At 37.8% G+C, this 17,623-nt stretch overlaps 1 protein-coding gene across 4 annotated transcripts in view; it reads right to left on the minus strand.

Annotated features, from left to right (window-relative positions):
• STXBP4 (syntaxin binding protein 4) overlaps positions 1–17,623 on the minus strand; it is a 68,177-nt gene that overhangs the window by 27,652 nt on the left and 22,902 nt on the right. For 3 of the 4 annotated variants that reach the window (XM_039390233.1, XM_039390232.1, XM_027749782.2), the window contains 7 exons: positions 16,705–16,808; positions 15,957–16,043; positions 14,677–14,742; positions 8,364–8,540; positions 6,224–6,340; positions 5,650–5,699; positions 4,345–4,478 (listed from right to left, as the gene is read on the minus strand). In XM_039390233.1, the coding sequence (XP_039246167.1) occupies positions 4,345–4,478; positions 5,650–5,699; positions 6,224–6,340; positions 8,364–8,540; positions 14,677–14,742; positions 15,957–16,043; positions 16,705–16,808 (735 nt within the window). Of the gene's footprint in view, positions 1–4,340; positions 4,479–5,649; positions 5,700–6,223; positions 6,341–8,363; positions 8,541–14,676; positions 14,743–15,956; positions 16,044–16,704; positions 16,809–17,623 lie in introns of all 4 variants that reach the window. The other variant, XM_027749787.2, reaches the window with a different exon arrangement.

Raw genomic sequence — 17,623 nt, forward strand, 5'->3', positions numbered from 1 at the left:
ATTGAATAATTTAATGTTATTACTTTTGACAAAAATGAAATTACCTTCCCATTAAGTATTTCTATTTTGAGGAAAAAAACTTCAACCTTCAGGGACTTGCAAAACTGTGCAATTTTTCTTTGGATAAAACAGTTGATAAATTCTCTTTTGGGAAAACTCACCTCTTTTGTTGTTGTTGTTGATCAAAGTTTCAAAGGAATAATGCATTTTTATTTCACCAAAAGTAATATTTTCTAATGGAAGTACTGTCTCAGAAAGTGTTTAATTGACAAACACAAGCTTTTTATCTTTAAAGCATGCAGCACTGATTTTAATTCTTTTGCTAGCAAAAAACTATTAAAAAGGGAGCTGTACAGCTGTGTTCAGGATATACACTGTATAATTTAATAGGTCTCTTCTATTTCTGATTTCAGTAATTCACTGAAATATTTATGGCCTTGCCAGAACAATGAATACACAGAGTTATGTCTTTAGTTATCATTAGGCTGCTCCTTCCCAGGCAGCTCTTCCAGTAAGGAAGAAAAGGCACAGTTCTAGTTTATTAGCTGAAAGAATTTCAAAGGTATTCCCTCCCAATGCAGGCTCATCCCCACAAATTGGATCTTGCAGGAAATAATTTTCTCTCTCTAATACTAAAAATACAAGGAGACAAAGCAACATGAGTTTCAGCAAACCTTAGCAATCAGCCAGTACTCCTGGGGTCAGCAGAAGACACCTATTTTGATATTCAGCCTCTGCAAATGCATCTTTAATATCACTAACCCAGTAACAGGAGTCAAGTTAACCAGGACACGCCTGTCCATGCTACAATTACATCTGGATTTTGATGTACAGGCATAAAAAAGGGGATGAGGAACAGCCCATGTTTACATGTCAACTTAATAGAAAATCTCCTGATGAATTACAGCCAATGACCTGTGCAAAGTTACAGCACTGTTGTATCCATAAGATCCATAAGATCCATAAAATAGCAATAATGTATATGGCATTAATTCTGTTGTAATAAACACCAGGCCTGCAACAAATAAACACAAGAAATGTGAATACTTAGCAATATTGGCTCTTCTCAAAATAGCAAAATTGTTATTTGTGAAGATTTGCCTACTCTGCCTTATAACTTAGCTCCACTCACACTGTCAAAAGAATGAGAAGGGATAACTGAAACATTCCTGACTCTGGAATGGTTTTGGCAATTGAACATAACATAGCTGAAAAAACCCTGAACTGAAGAAATTGCTAAAATTCCATATTTCAGCTTTTAATGCCTGAGACCAAAATCAACTTAACTACCAAGAGATCAAGCAGTAACTGAGCTGAGCACCAGCAGTTTCCACTGCGGTGGAAGCAGTTTCCTTCTTTTTATCCAGTCGGCATCCAAGGAAAATGAATACAAAAACTGGGCAACTAAACTTCTGCCTGGAGGATCTTTGACATCAAATGCACGGTGACTGTTGTGACCAGCAAGATCAGTATGAGCCAGGTAAGTAGGATTTTTGGAATTTATACCGATTTGGAGATCATGCCAGTGAAATTCAGCACAACTGCCGTGTGTCAGATCTCAGGCTGACGACGGATTAAAGGAACACGATGGGATGAAACAGTTCAGGACGCACTGCTTGAGTTCCTGCAGGCTCCATAGCATTTCATGGATACAGATGGCTGGGATTACATCAACAGGAGCAAGTCTGTATTTTTGGATGGAAGTTTCAGAGGCAGAGTGAGGAAATTAGCAGCCAAAATACTTGAAAGCTGTGTTAAACCAGTGCCCATTTCAAAATGCCATTTGCCTGTTATTTTATGGGGAGATAAGTATGTTCCAGGGTTAATCAGATTTTGGCCATTACCAGCACCAAGTGTATTTCTTTTCTAATTTTGTAACAGAAAAGAAGAAAATGCTCTCTCTATTCTTTTTAGCCTGATTTGCACCATATGGTCTACTAAGTGCAGGCAGCAACTACTTTTAAATGCTGCAGTTCTTTCACTGAGGCATTATTACCCTTTGTATGATGAAAGTAATTTTATGTCTTCAGGAGATCCTTGCATTCTGCAAAGCAGAATGGCCTCTCAAGGCTTAGTTTCTAAAAATACCTTACAGCCTTTAAAGAAGATGAAGAATGAATCTTTCAAGGGATGAGCCCGATTATTCTGTTTATTACTTTGTTATTTGCATTTCAGGATCTTGAGGATCCTGCAGTAGTAAGCATTGGAAAACGAGCTGTTGGGTTTTTTTTTTTCCAGTCCTCACTTGAAGAATTGCCAAACTGCCTTCACAGAGCTGTCATTCAGCCTGCAAAGCTGAAAACTGATCTGCAGCACTATCACCAGGCAATATGCACTTGAAGATTTTCAGGAATACACTGAACTTCTTCAAGCTTCTTCCCTCAGGCAAAATGTCTTGCTATTACAGAAGAAGGGGACAGTTCGTGGGGCTAATTCATAAATATGTCATTTTGACCTGCTTGTCAAGGATGATCTTTAACAAAGGAAGCAGTTTTCCTTTGGAAGAACACTCCACAACCTTGTCTTGGTACCCAGACTTAGTTTCACGTGTATTGTAAATGAATCAAAGAGGTATTTTGGTTGGGGCTCCTTCACTTCATATTGCACAAAATGAAGCAAAAAATGAAGGAGAAGTTTGTTTGGAAGGTAAAATACATCACAGTGGCTTCCCAGCCAACCATTCTCATCCACTGAGCAACGTCAAAAATATCAACTCCAACTCTCTTAAGAATTCAATAACAAATTATTATGGTGGGGACATCTTTCTGGCAAAAAAGGAGAACTTCCAGTGTGCAGTGTAATGTCTACTATACTTTTGTCTTTGATATCTGATATTTATGAAATGCTACATCCACAAGAGCCCCCTTTTCATTGACAGCCCATCTGCAAGAAAACTTTAGATCACATGGGGAACACTGAGTGAGAAGCTGGCACAGAGGACTGCAGACAGAATGCTATCAAATAGTTACTTTGCCTTAACCACTTTTTTTTTTTTGAGGGAAAGAGAGAAAGCAAGTGAGGTTTAAAGCTTTAATCTCATACCCAAGCTCGTCAGAGCCCAAATCTATCTGTAATACTCTCCAAATCAGAATGAACTCAGAAAGATGACGTTCAATCTTTAAATCCTTCTCTGCAGACCTATTTTTAATTCTCAGGTTCAGAAAATGGATCCCTGCTGTGGCTCCAGAGCTTTCTAACATGTATCCTACCTATTATGTTTGACACAACCACATGGTAGAATTCAGTTGCATTCAGAACTAAGGGTTTTCCTTGCACAATTTCCTGTGTAGGGTTTTAAAACCAACTCAATGTGACAGAAATACCATTGTCACTAGTGGAAAATCAATTGTCTCGTCTCCTGGTCACTGTTATTTTCTTTCACTTCCACCAGTAACTCTTAAATTATAATATTCTGGAAACTTCTGAACAAATTTTATCTTCTCATTTTGCTTTTTTTGCCATAGAGGGATGGAATAAATAAATGCTTCATAAATAATGTCAAATAAAACATTTTTCATATTTTGAAACATTTTCTTAAACATATTTCTTCAGTCCCTTTCTAAATTAATTCTGAAACTATATAAGATATTCAAATCTTTGATACAATAATTATTGACAACCATAATGAACCACCTTTCCCAAATCTCCTGTGATGTACCAGGCCATTTCTGTTTTGTTTTTTTTTAATCAATCCATTTAAGATGGATTAGAACTGACACGTCTGCTCAACTATAGACAAATGTGATCAAAATACACCATCCTTTTGATGATCTGAATCAGGAATCCTACAATAACCCATAGTTGTTTCTTAACTTTCCAACTGATCCAGTTTATTACAGTAACTCTCATGAACTATCATCATTTTTACCAATGGGAACAGCTTCCTGTTAATGACCTGAGGATATACATGGATATCTCCAAATGGAACTGCTGGCTACATTCACTCCCTAGAGCAACAACATCTTAATGAAGACACTTAGATACATGTTAATGCAAATCCAGCAGAGAAACATGTAAATATTCCAGTATGAAAAAAAAAGAGCATTAAAGTAACAAAATTCTGCTAGTTTTACATGATTCTGATAATCTTCATATTCCTCACTTTAGCATTAATTTTCTGCTTCAAGTTTTTCAGGGAGAAATGTACTCTGGAATAACTTTATATTCTAATTCTAGTTTGATTAAGATACATATTGAACTGACACTGAACCTGCACTATCCTCCGCTTCTATGAATGATTTATCCCGCCAGTCCCCATCCAATTTAGAATGAAATGATCCATCTTCCTGGCTAATGAACTGATACCACATTTCAAAGCACACAAAGATGCACACACTCACTCACAATCTACTTCCAAAATGGCACGGACAGACTTGGCAAGGTCTCTGGCTTCTGCTGCAAGAGCCGTGGTGGCGGCGGGTCCGACCCTTCCCAGCCGGGCGAGAAGTGCTTTGGTGGACAGTGTTGCTCTCCCGTCACTAAGAGAACAAACAACAGTCAGTGTTTCTCTGTAAGGTGATAAAGCAAACTGCTGCTTCTAATACAGCCAACCTGTGTTTCTAGATTGGTTTTGGTCTCACTGCATGGACAAAAGCCACGGATGCTACCAAAGCAATGAGTTTGCCTCAGCGGCGGTTCTGTCTGCACAACAAAGGTATTTGGAAAGCTCAGTTCAAGCCACATTCGTGACTCAAAGTGCAGCATCAAGAACTCAGTGGGTGTCAGGGAAGGAACTTGCTTCAATGGAATTATTGTATTAGCATTTAAGAAGGGACACTGCTTCATAGGACCCAATTATTATCTTTGAGGCTGTTACTGAGTCAGTTTGTCACCTCGGCATTGTGTTTGATATTTAATCCATTTACTAAAATAACCTCTATGAGCTTTATAAAACAGACAATATCACTGTTGTGCAGTGCCCATGGAACTGCTTTTCACTGACTATCTGCAATATCATCATTGGTCTGAGCCTCTATACTTATTTTTTTTGAAATAATGTTCCAGCTCACTTCACTTAAATACATTTGATTTCCTTGAGAGCTTTACTGAAAAAGATCACAGGATAGAGACCAAACAACTTTACTGTTACAAAAATATTAATGGAACACTATCTGGGATATATAAAGTACAATCATGTCAATATTCTGAAGGACAAAAGGCCGCTGAAATCTTTTTGAATATTCCTAGGCAATATCCCCAGGATCTTCAAAAAGATCAACTTCTTTTACAAGAAAAGTAATAAAATGTAAATGGATATGCATGTTATCAATTTATTTATATGCTGCTGAATTCATCATGATGCAAAAATCACTTAGGCAATTCTAAAAAAAAAATAAATTTAAAAAATTATAACCCACTGTTAAGGTTCGTTGCATTTTAACTAATCCTGAGTACATTATAATTACTTCATGGAAACATCCAGACAACCATAGCTATGTAATTACTAACTGTTTTAATTTAATTCAGAGGTTTTTAATGAAGCTGTATCCTGAAAGCCTAATTTATAATTCATGCCATTGCCTCTCCTCCAATAAAATGAAACTCAGAACTATACAGCAAAAATATAAGGAAAAAAATAGCTACAAGACAGTTTTTGGAGACTTGGGAACAATAGTAGGGTTTTCAATATTAATATTGCCATTTCATTACCTTAAAACTGTTGAGGAAGTAGAGTTATCTGAAAGTATTTCATGCACAACCTGTTGGCCACAGTCAAGAAGTTAACAGTTTAGAGATGGACACAGTCAAAAAGTAATACCTTAAAATTTAATGGTCTATTTGGGTGTGGGGCATTTGATTTGCAATTAAAGAGTCTAGTTTCTGCCAGCTAAAAGTGTGAAAGTAAACACCAAAACATTATATTTACTTCATTTAAGGGGGTTATAACAACATCACTTTTCTTATTGTTTCATAACATTCCTAAGTATTATCAAATATCAGTTCTTCTGCCTTTTGCTTCTGAGGAATTTCACAGAAATTGATACAGTTTGTGAAAAAAACAAGTGAACAAACTTATATGATCATTTCCATTTGTTTAATACAGCAAAACATAAAGTAAATTCCTGGATGGATCTGTACACTTATACACCATCTATATTTCTAGCAATGAAAGGATCCCTGCAAACTAGTGTACAGTCAGTTTATTGTGCTTATTCTTCCAAAACAAGGACATAAAAAAAATTTTTCCAAATAAAATATTGCCAGAAACGAAAGGCAAAGTTACCTCTACAAATTGTAGCAATTTTTCAGTAGCCACCTCAAAGGTCTTCCTTGCTGATTCTGATTTCCTCAGCTGGCAGTCAAGCACTGTAACTCTCTTTCTCAAGTCTTGAATGTTATCCTGGGAAAGGTATTTTAAGGCTTTTATTCTAGTAATTTTTTCCCCTGGCTCACACAGATACATGGTGTGAACTGAAAGGGATGCTCGAAATGTTTAACACACTCTTTCCTACATTTCTGAACAACACATCACTGCTCCTGAGGCAGGAATTGCCTGACCTGCTGGCAAAACAGCTCCGGAGGGCAACAGATTTTGGCAAATGAGATAAAGGTAATTTAAAGTTGGAAGATAATAACATTGATGGGGCTGAAGATTAAGGGAGTTTTAACTGATTTGTGAATGGATCAAAAATCCAACCTGATGGTGACAGCATCTGTCAGCAGGGTGGCATAACCAGCCAGTATGTGAACAAACCCAGTCCTCCAGTTTGCATCCACACATCCTTTGGCCAGCACAGTAATTATGGCCCAGCCTGGAGAAAATTACCCCCTGCATGCACTTGTGTAACCTATTGATCAGTGTTATGCATCCCTCCCTACTTCAGCTGGGGACAATGTGAGCCCTGTCAGATCAAGTCCTGGAGGCTCCAAGTTGCAGGTCAAGCCCCTGTTTGTGTGAGAGGACCACGAGGAAAACCCTCACATGCACATGGGCACGTTTGTTTAGCTGAGCTGTCTGCTGAGCAGACAGCATCCAGAAAGATCTCTCCAAAATTAAGAAAATATCACTAGAATTAAAAACAAACTTTTACATGGCACTGTAGGCGATCATTCTGAAAGCCCACTACCTACTCCAAAACTCTCACCATAACCCAATTATTGCCTTTACTCAAAGCAAGTAAGTACAGACATTTGTTTGTATACATTGTACAAAGCAGCAGAATCATCATCAGCCTGAATATCAGAGAATCTGTTGATTCCAAACACCTTTCTTTGGTAATTTCACTGGTGAGATTGGTGAGGGACCTCACTCTTTCATACCAAAAAGAGCATCCTATAGAGTTGGTACCTACTTGATACTGAAATGTAGAGATTTAAATCTCAACACAGGTATTCAATCAGAATTTCAGGAATTCAAACTAGTATCTCCAGAACAATTCTCTAGGAAAGCAACCCATACCCTCTGAATTTCTTAAAATTTTACTTTTTATACCACTCCTAGAAAACAAACATTGATTCAAAAACACCTGACATAAAAGATGGGGCATCTCACCCGGATGTTCAGAAATAAGAACTTCCAGGGTATGAACTCACAATTAAATGAGAGGAATTCCTTTCCAGAAGCCACAGGGACTTGCTGTGTTGTTCTCTGCAAGCTTGTTTACCACACAGCTTGGGTTTACCTTTTAATGCCTTGTAATATTGAAGTAATTCTAATGATGAAATAAGGCAACATTTCAGTAGGTTTTCTTCATCAAGTCATATGCACATCCATTTCTCATGAGAAAAGTAAGGTAACCACACAAATGCCAACCTACTTGCACTTCTACTGTGAGCAGAAAATGGATCTGCAGTTACTGGGAAAAATTTAAAAGTGTCTCAAACATTTTCTTCCTTGGCATATTCTGGAATGCCTCACTGGAGATGAAGTGGGTTTAAAATATAAAGCTCAATTAAAAAGAATTTTTTTTTGGCAGGATTAGTAGCATTTAAGTGATTATCTTGATTAAATCTAAATTTACTTAAGAACAGGACTGGACTTTTTACTGTTGTTATTTGCCTACCAGAAACATAAACATGAAGGCCATTTTCACACGAATACAAAGGCACACGTGTAGCCTTTAAAGACAATATATCTACAGCTCAGAAAGTATTCCATGCCTTAAATGCTTGAGATGTGTCACTCTGACCTATGACCCACATATACCCTCCTAGCTCCTGTTTTTCCAGCCCAAAGATATCTGGATAAAGGAAGACTCGTACCCTCCACACCACCCCCTTCCCCACGCGTCCTTCCAGTTATTGAATAATACAAGACAAACAGTGACCTACTTTAGAAAAGCAGATGAAAAGAAAATGAAAACAAGATACATGACAACAGCGAGGAAACCATGGTAACTCTGACAGGCGACTGCTTTGCTTACTTTATTTTGGCCGGAGTGATCGGCGAGCTGAGCCTTCAGCTCTCCAATTTCAGCTTCCAGCAGGCGAATCACTTCCTCATAGTCCATCTCCATCCCCCGTGCCTGCCTTTGTGCAGCCTCTGCGAGATGGATCCGGCTCCGCAGGGCTCTCGTCTCCTCCACGGCTGCCTTGGCTTCCTGCAGGTTACACGGTTCCAGGGAAAAGTTACAATTCCCTTGAAAAGTTCCAAGCCCAGCTAACAGAAGAACAGATTTAACTCACAGGGGCTGCAGGTGAAGTCAGGGCTACCTGCCAGTGTTTACGGTTGGGTGGTTCAAGTGATAATTTTTAAAGTGTAGGATGTGAGGCCACCCCTGGAGTGCTGTGTCCAGTTCTGGGCCCCTCAGTTCAGGAAGGACATGGAGGGGCTGGAGCAGGTCCAGAGAAGGGCAATGAGGCTGGGGAAGGGACTGGAGCACAAGTCCTATGAGGAGAGGCTGAGGGAGCTGGGGCTGTTCAGCCTGGAGAAGAGGAGGCTCAGGGGAGACCTCATCACTCTCTACAAGTCCCTGAAAGGAGGTTGTAGCCGGGGGGGGGGGGTTGGTCTCTTTTCCCAGGCAACTCTCAGCAAGGCAAGAGGGCATGGTCTTAAGCTGTGCCAGGGGAGGTTTAGGTTAAATATTAGAAAGAATTTTTTACAGAGAGGGTGATCAGACATTGGAATGGGTTGCCCAGGGAAGTGGTGGATTCTCCATCCCTGGAGGTTTTTAAGATAAGATTGGATGTGGCATCAGTGCCATGGGCTGGGAACCACAGCGGGGTTGGATCAAGAGTTGGACCTGATGATCTCGGAGGTCCCTTCCAACCCAGCTGATTCTGTGATTCTATGATTCTATATGTGAGCAAAACCCAGGTATTTACAGAGGCAGAATGTGCCTGATAAATTAAATAATAAAATCTATAATTAGTGTAAATCGAAAGGAATGAAAGGTTTTATAGAAATGCACCAGGTGCTGTTAATCTGCTCCCTCACTTCCATCCTAAAAAAGTGCTTTACTGAGATATTACTTCCTTTTATTATTATTGCCTGAATTCACACTCCAGTGAGTATCCTCCAAGGTGTATATCACCAAGGCATATCCTTGGTTTTCCACTCCAGTCAGAGCTCACACATCATGGAGATGGACTCTTAATGCAAGTATTCTCAAAATCATTGCTTTTTTTAAATTTCTTTTTCTGCCTAGTTCCTGCTCCTATATCTTTATCCTCTATTATCACAGAAGAGTGTTAGATAAAATGTACATATAAATAATGTATGGAAAACAGAAAGCAGAAACCGTTAGTTTTTAATTCAGCAAACGTAATCCCTAAATGTTGCAAAATCTCACTTCGAGAAAGATATTTCGCAGTTCATTTGACTACTGAATATTAATTCAAGTTAATTTTGATTTGTAAATTTAGAAAGTCAGACTAAAGGTCTGGACAACAGATGAGTTTACAAACTAGGAATAAAACAAACAAACTGCTCATAAAAAATGTAGACATACAGGCTCACTGGCACCAAAACCAACAAACCTTCTTTCCCCTTAGCTTTTAATTAATCAGTGGGAAAAGTAACTTTAGAGCAATTTTCTGAAGAATTCAAGTTACAAGCTTTAAACACAAATACACAGAGGCTTTTTTGTACAAATTCCTCAGTTAAGGACACTTAGGTGAATATCCTATTCCTAGTCTACCTATTATTAATATAACTATATCCTAGTTGGGAATGGAACTAGAGGGAAAACAGGTGGGGGAAGAGGAGAAACACACTATGAATCTATAAAAAGTAGGAAATAACCTTCTAGAAAGTAGGCTTGAAATCACTGTTTCTGAAAAACCTAAATGACCAAATCTCCTATTTTTGTGGAAGAAATGGCATACAATATTTAAGAGGTGCCATAATAGAAATGTCTGGAGAGGTCAGCTAAGCTTACAAATGCAGATTTAATTCTTTCCTAACGCAGAAGGTTTTGCCCTGTGCAATCAATATCCTTCAAGTCATGTTTTCCTGTACTTTGTCATAATGTTTCTTCTGTAAAATGATCTACTAATCTCAGCTTCAGATGACTTTTGACTTGTACTCTGTTAGCCTGAATAAGCAATACAGTTCAGGCCATAGGTCAGTTAATCTCAGTGATATATATACAGGACACCATCTTCCTCAGATTTGCAATGGGTCTGCAATAAAATACCACTGTGCACCCCAGCCCCTTAGAAAATACAGCAGTAGAAGTGATCTCACGTGCAGAACAGCAGCATCAGCAGTGACTACAGGTGATATTTGTGTTTTCTATAATTTACAGGTTTCTGTTACAGAGCACAAGCAATAATCAATCCATTAAATGACCTTTAATTTCACAGCAGGTAGAATGATTTTTTTTTTCTCTTGAAAGCCTAAAGCATGAGATGAGCCTTTTCTACACTTATTCACCTCTACCTGGAGACACAGACTATTCCAAAGCTTATTGCTCCATGTCTGCCTGTTATTTGGTGACTTGGTTTCATGGTTGTCTGTTTGCAGCACCACGAGCAGTGCAAGGGTCATCACTGAAAGCAGACTAGAACAATCCACCCCTCTTTTGAGCTGCTCAAAGCAGTTCTTTTTCCTAGAAACAATTCAGAGAACACAGGGACTTCTTAGAAGTTATGAATCTATACAAGCAGAGGTCAAAATTACTGCCTCTGTAGAGGGCACTTTTTTGCCACTCTGAGAAACAATTTGACTCAACAGCAAGGAGAGCTGGGCCCTGCTGATCCAGAGCATGAGCTGTGAGTCTTCAGCAGCAAAGGTATCCTTCAGAAACAGGCTGGAGGTGGGAAAAAGAGCCTTGGAGACAGAAGGGAAAAGGTGCTCCGATGTTAAGTTTGACTAATATAAACGAACCCAGAAGCCTTGACAAAGGGTGGCATCTTAAAAACCCACACACAGGAATTATTTAAATAAACTGACATCAGAAAAGTGAGGGGAAAATTGTTATAATGAAAAGGGAGGTCTTCGTTTTGAAATAAGACCTCCTTGAGATAAAGGTTTAATCTCATATAATCCAGAATTGCCTTTACTCCTCCATTGTTTTTTTCAGAAACCTGGTTGTTGAATATTAATTTCTCTGTAATAGCAGACTGAGTATGACCAGATTTCAACAGTGAAAGACCTAAAGGAATAATTAACAAACAATGGCTTCTTACATTACAATGAAACAATTACACACACTACAACCGAATTAGTAAAATTTTCTGACAAACCAGAGCTGTTTTCTGGAGCAGGGAGGCACAAAGGGAAAGGATACCACCAGCTTTCCCTGTTCTCCAGTTACTGCAGCTGGCACTGGGGTTCTGTGCAGGTAAGGGGCCCCCACCAGTGAAGAACAGATGGGTAACACCACAGTTCAGCAACGTTTGCTCCTGTCCCACTCAACTGTTGTATGAAAGAAGTGTTCAAGGCCAGGCTGGATGGGGCTCTGAGCAACCTGGTCCCGTGGAAGGTGTCCCTGCCCGTGGCAGGGGGTGGAACAAGATGGTCTTTAAGGCCCCTTCCAAGCCAAACCATTCTGTGATTCTAAGACACAACAGAAAAAGGATCTGCAGCTGCTAATATTGCATTTATATAAATGCCTGTTGGGACCATTTTTCCTACAATCAATAAGAAATTGAAAGTTGGAGGAGAGAAACCAAATTCTTACAAAATTTCAAGGGATGGGTTTCTTCCTGTGCCAGGTTCTATTTCTGCCTTGGATAAATCTGAGTGTCTGAAGCAGGTTTTATCCAAGTAATACTCCAGCCACCACAAACACTGGAACTAAAATATTCTCTTAAACTATGTGAAAATTCTAGTTACAATTCAATTATGTTTAGTCATTAATTTTACAAACACCGTATGCTGAAAAGTTAATAAAATGAAAATAAACCAAATACTTCTTTCAGGCAGGGTGAAATAAATTACATACTGCCTCCAAAATAGCAGCCATTCAAAGCCCAGAAAAAATTAATAGGACAGCAAATCTCAGCCCTGTGAACTACGAGTCCAGCAGTTTGGGATACCACAAACAGCATCTTTGCAACCTTTCACATTTACTATGTTTAGCTGAGGTGCTTCAGCTGACAATAACTGTGGAAAAAGCTGCAGTACAGAAGAGATCATTCAGGTTGGTATGACCCAGGACTTTGAGGCAGCACAGGATACAGTCAAACTCCTCCAGGAGGACAGAAGACACTGCAGAGTCCACATTCATGCTGTTGACAAGACTTCAGGGACTCAAAAATACCTTTCTGTGTTTTGTGCCAATTTCATCCCAATTTCAAATTAAAAAAAGATCAGTTAATGTATTTTAGCTATCATACATCAGTATTAGAAAATACTTTCTACCTCATTTTAAATTTAGCAATACTTCTAATCCTAAGAGCTCACCCCTCCTGTTAGCTACTGATTCAAGCACTGTTTAATGAATTGCTACCAACAAAGCATGTTCATTAACCAGAATATTTGTACCCCTGTCTTAATTAAGCCGTAATCTCTGCAATTCACAATTAGTAGACAACAGAAATACCACAAAAGATACTCCCATATATGACTGGTAGCCTATAAAACCTTGTTTTTTTCAGAGGAGCAGAGATTTTAAAAAAATGTTTAAATGACACTGAATTCAGAAGGCCTTAAGCACATACTTAAATTGGGGTTTTGTTTACTTTGGTTGTTTGTTACTTTTAATCAAGCCATTAGGGCCCAATAATGTACTCATTAACTCATTTCACTAACTTCAGCTCAAGCTGGAAGGCATCACAAGTTAAATGGAAACTTGCACCCTAAGTAGCCTATTTTTTAAAACCTTTGTATCACTATGAATTGCATTGTTAATATTGGTTCCAAATGACAGAAATATGTATAATAATATATATATAAAACACTTGAAAATGCACCAAGTACAAACAGAACTAAAATTTCCATTAAAGGCCCACTTGTAGTGCTGTAATTACATATAATTTATTATTTCTGTTTCATTTCACCGCGTGGAACCTTTTGAAGGCTCACTAGAAGATCAGTATTTAGCCCCGGGAGGTTTGCACAGCAAAGCTGAACTTCCCCACCACAGGACAGCACCTGAGAAAAATAAAAGTGTGAGGACCTCGAGTGGTGGCAAACGGGCATTACTGGTGCTTAAAACACCCTCTCAGACCAGCCTGGTCCAAGTCTGCCTTCCCAGTAAGAGCAGGTTTGCACTGGGCTTTGTACTTTCTAATAGCTTTAGTCTAGATTAATAGGCTGAACATCTGCTCTGGTCTGAACCCCCATTAGTGAATGGAAACGTGAAATGCACTGTTGGAACACACCTGCAGTTAAATTTTATCCAGAAGATAATCCAGTTTATTCCCCTGCCATCCCACAGTGCAACAGCACAACACCAATGGAACAAGCTTTCAAGCAGTTCCCTTATATTCAAGGAGCAAAAAGTAATAATGAAGGTGCTCAACAAATCCACACACATAAGCAAAAATATAAAATATAGCAGTACCTAGGAAGACTTTTTAAACCGTATCTTACATTTTTACACATGACATCTGATGGAGCAGATATTCCCTATAGGTTTCTCGTGGCTATTTGTAACAGTACAGGAGAGAAGAAGGGCAGGCAGCTCATTAGAAGAGATGAGCTGACAGGATGTTCAGGAGAAGAAGGGAACAGTTAAGTTACTTGGGTTTGAATCCTGGCTATAAGTGACATGAGACTTACATGCAGTTGGAAATTTCCTTTAAGAGACACAAGAAGGCTGAATTTTGTAAGAAACTGTGATTTCTTCTCTCATAATTACAGATATATTTGGAAACAGAAACAAGACATTCCTCACAAAACCCTTACCATCACTTTTTTTTTTCCTGGTAAATGTCAGGTTGCATTGTCAAGCGTGTCTGTTTTTTCATGCTTAAGACTTTGGCTGCCATACAAAATAGTTAATGTTAGGACTGTAAATTAGGGACACTGTTGCCTAAGAACAGCAAAATCACAACACCAGAAAGGTACTACATCATTATCCATCCTCACTGATCCAGGCTGTCTTAGGGTTCCTACCTCAATTCAACAGCAGAGGAGTATTACTGCTCTAAAAACTGAAGGATTAATACTCTCTACTTCTAATCAAAAGGTTTGTAGCAACAAAAGAACCACTTTGTGTTGAAATCAGTGTGAAAGTATAGTCTATATGAGCATCAAGACACAAAGAAGTGTTGCCTTCTCCTTTCCACAAGAAAAAAGTTAAAAAAATTTGAAAATAATTATAATTTTAAGAAACTTCAACATACTTGCTTGACTGCTTGTAGCTGCTCTGTTAACTGTTTCTGTGCATTCACAGATTCAGACAATTCTTCCTGTTTAGAAAAAAAAAAAGGAGAAGAAAGAATTAATAATTCAGACTAGAAGAGTTTTTAGTCCTAAAACTCAATTAGCTCCTTCAAAACTACAGGTAGCAATTCTTAACTTTTATCCATGTACTTTCTGCCTTCTGTACAACTACTATGTCTGTTAACAATGCTGTATAATCAGAAACACATGTATTTAAAAAGTTCTGGTGGCAATAATAAGTAATGAACAACTTTTATAAAACCTTTGACAACCCCAAATTCCCATCTCTCAAAGCCAGCTTTTCAGTGAGTTCAGTGAGACTGGTGAGGTTACTTGAGCATTTGAGGATTATTCACTGAACATTTCTGGGATATGCGGAAAAGAGTATAAAAAATGAGACTATTTCAGATTAATCATTGTCAGTTTTCAACATCAGCAATTTAGGGACTCGTGATAAGTATTCACTGTTTCAACACTCAATGGAAATTGGGTTCTTTCATTTCAGTACAAAGCTTTCAGAAGAAGAAGCCTCGTGCACAGAACAAAGCACAGACCTTTGGCCATATCAACCCAATGTTTTCGTAATTTATAGCAAGAAAGAATTTTTTTTTTGGACCAGGAGGGAATTTGTATAATTGTCTATATCCTCAGACCAATTTTCCTGTCCAAGAACAAAAGCTACATATGCTGAATACAGAAATTTTTACCTTTTGGTATGTTAAAAAAGCAATTCAGGACCATGGGGGTGTGATTGTAACCCAGGGTATTAAGAAACAATAAATATATTCGTTGCTTTAGGTTTTAGAAATTTTGTAAAGTCTGTGAAAATATGTATTACTTTGGAACATGATTAATTTGTCCCCCAGTTCTGATTTCTTTCAAAAGTATCACTACATGCTCAGACTCTGCAGTCACTAAGATCACATTTTTATCTCTAAATAAAATTGCCTGGCAAATCAGTCACTTCTCCAAATTCACTTTTGCAAAATATCTGCTTAGTTTCATTTCTCTGTGGATCAGAGTAAAAAAATGTGTTAGGATTCAGTATAACAAATAAAATTTACTGTCTCCAGAAATATATTATAAGCAATCTTCAAATGTATTAGGACTGTTTGCTCTGCCTTTGTACTTAATCATGACAAATTCCACATAAAATTCAAAATAAGAACAGTAAATTACTACATACACTCCAAAAAATGATTAGTCTCTTGAATAATTTAGAGCAAATAAAAATGGTTACCTTTAATTTACTAATTTCTTTTAAAGCTTCATTTCTTTCTTTCTTAAGTCTTTCCACGTCATCCTCCAAAGAATTACAGGTTACAAACTATTTAAATACATAAGGTTAGAATGTATTGCTAACTGTGTCTTCCATAATCTTTAACATCTTATATTAAGAGGTCTTGTTAATAAAATTAGAGGAAAATCTTAACTTTAAAACAATTTAAAGCTCTGAAAATGCTAAAAATGTTTAAGAAAATTTTGACCAACTTATCTTCCCAAGGAATAATTATTTTTCCTGTTAAAGTGGATTAATAAAAGTACTTTTTAAAGTATCGAGAAAACATCATTAATAGCCCGTTTTTTGCATTATTTTAAATATGTCCTTTTATTTTAGTATTCATATGCTAAAAATGATCTTTTTTACACTCAGCTCTAGAATAAAATGATTTTCACAGTAGCAGGAGCTCAAATCACTTGGCCCAGTAATTGTTTATCATTCACACAGGTTGTAGCATTTCCATTAAGAAACCTCAGAAATTCCCTGTTGTCCAGACTTATAACAAACCACAACATAATTATATTAATTGCTCTCTGCAAATCAGGCTGCTTAATAAAGCTTCACAGAAACTGGGTTACCTTAAAGAACCCTGGGATATGGAGCTGTTTTAAACATCTGCCCAAAATTTGGAATAATTTCACATATAATACACTCTCCAATAATCTCCTCCCAACAATTAAAACACTGTTCAAGCACATATTTTTACCTGTGGATCCTGTAAGCTGGAAACTTCACTGCCCCCAAATGTGACAGATTTGTGGCCATCATCTGCTGTATTTGAGAACAGATTCCTTGAAACTTCAATGAAATCTAAAAAACAGTTCACATTTTGTTGCTGCAGCCCCTAAGTTCACTTCAGCAGCAGTGTCACTAAATGCAACACAACTCCAAATATCACAACGAACAGGCAGTCTTTCATAAATGCAGCTTAAGCTTTCTAAAGGAAAATATGAAAATCAGACACATCCCTCTGAAGAGAAACTTTTGGTAAAGCTGGTAAAGAATAAAAATGTGCAAAACACATCTTGGGAAGAAATATCCTCAAAATCAAGTCGTGAAGGACAAAAGAAAACAAAGGTGGTGTGAAAGTTCAGCTTCCAAGTACCTGTTTAGGGATGCTTTAATTTGGCAGGTCTCTGTGACAAATGAAAAGAAATCTGCACACCAGGTCTACACCTGCCCTTCCCAATAATTAATTATGTTTGAGGAGACACATTATCTCTGCAGGAAAAGGGAAAAAATTTCATGCTGGCTCAGAGCTCGTGGTTTCCTCTGCAGGTCCTTTAAACCCCTGACAGAGACCCGGGAAAACTGATGTTGGCTAAACTGAAAGTTCTAAATACAAACACTGCATCACTCACAAGCAACGTGGCTTGGGTGACCATTCATTATGAATGTATTAAAAAAAAAAATCTGCCACGATATGGCAGAAAAGTGGAAATATAAAGGTCAGTTAGTTTACTCCACATAAAATCTGATGGAAGATCCGGTATCTTTCATGATGAGATACTTGAAAATCCAGTGTCTTTTTGGATGGTTAAGTATAAAATATTACTTTTCACACACTAGTTTTTGATGCTGTTCTTCATAAACTTCAGGAAAAATGAAGTTTCCATCAGTTTTAG

Source organism: Pipra filicauda, unplaced genomic scaffold, assembly GCF_003945595.2.
Source record: "Pipra filicauda isolate LSUMZ 115617 unplaced genomic scaffold, ASM394559v2 scaffold80_size11013439_pilon, whole genome shotgun sequence".
Lineage (NCBI taxonomy): Eukaryota > Metazoa > Chordata > Aves > Passeriformes > Pipridae > Pipra > Pipra filicauda.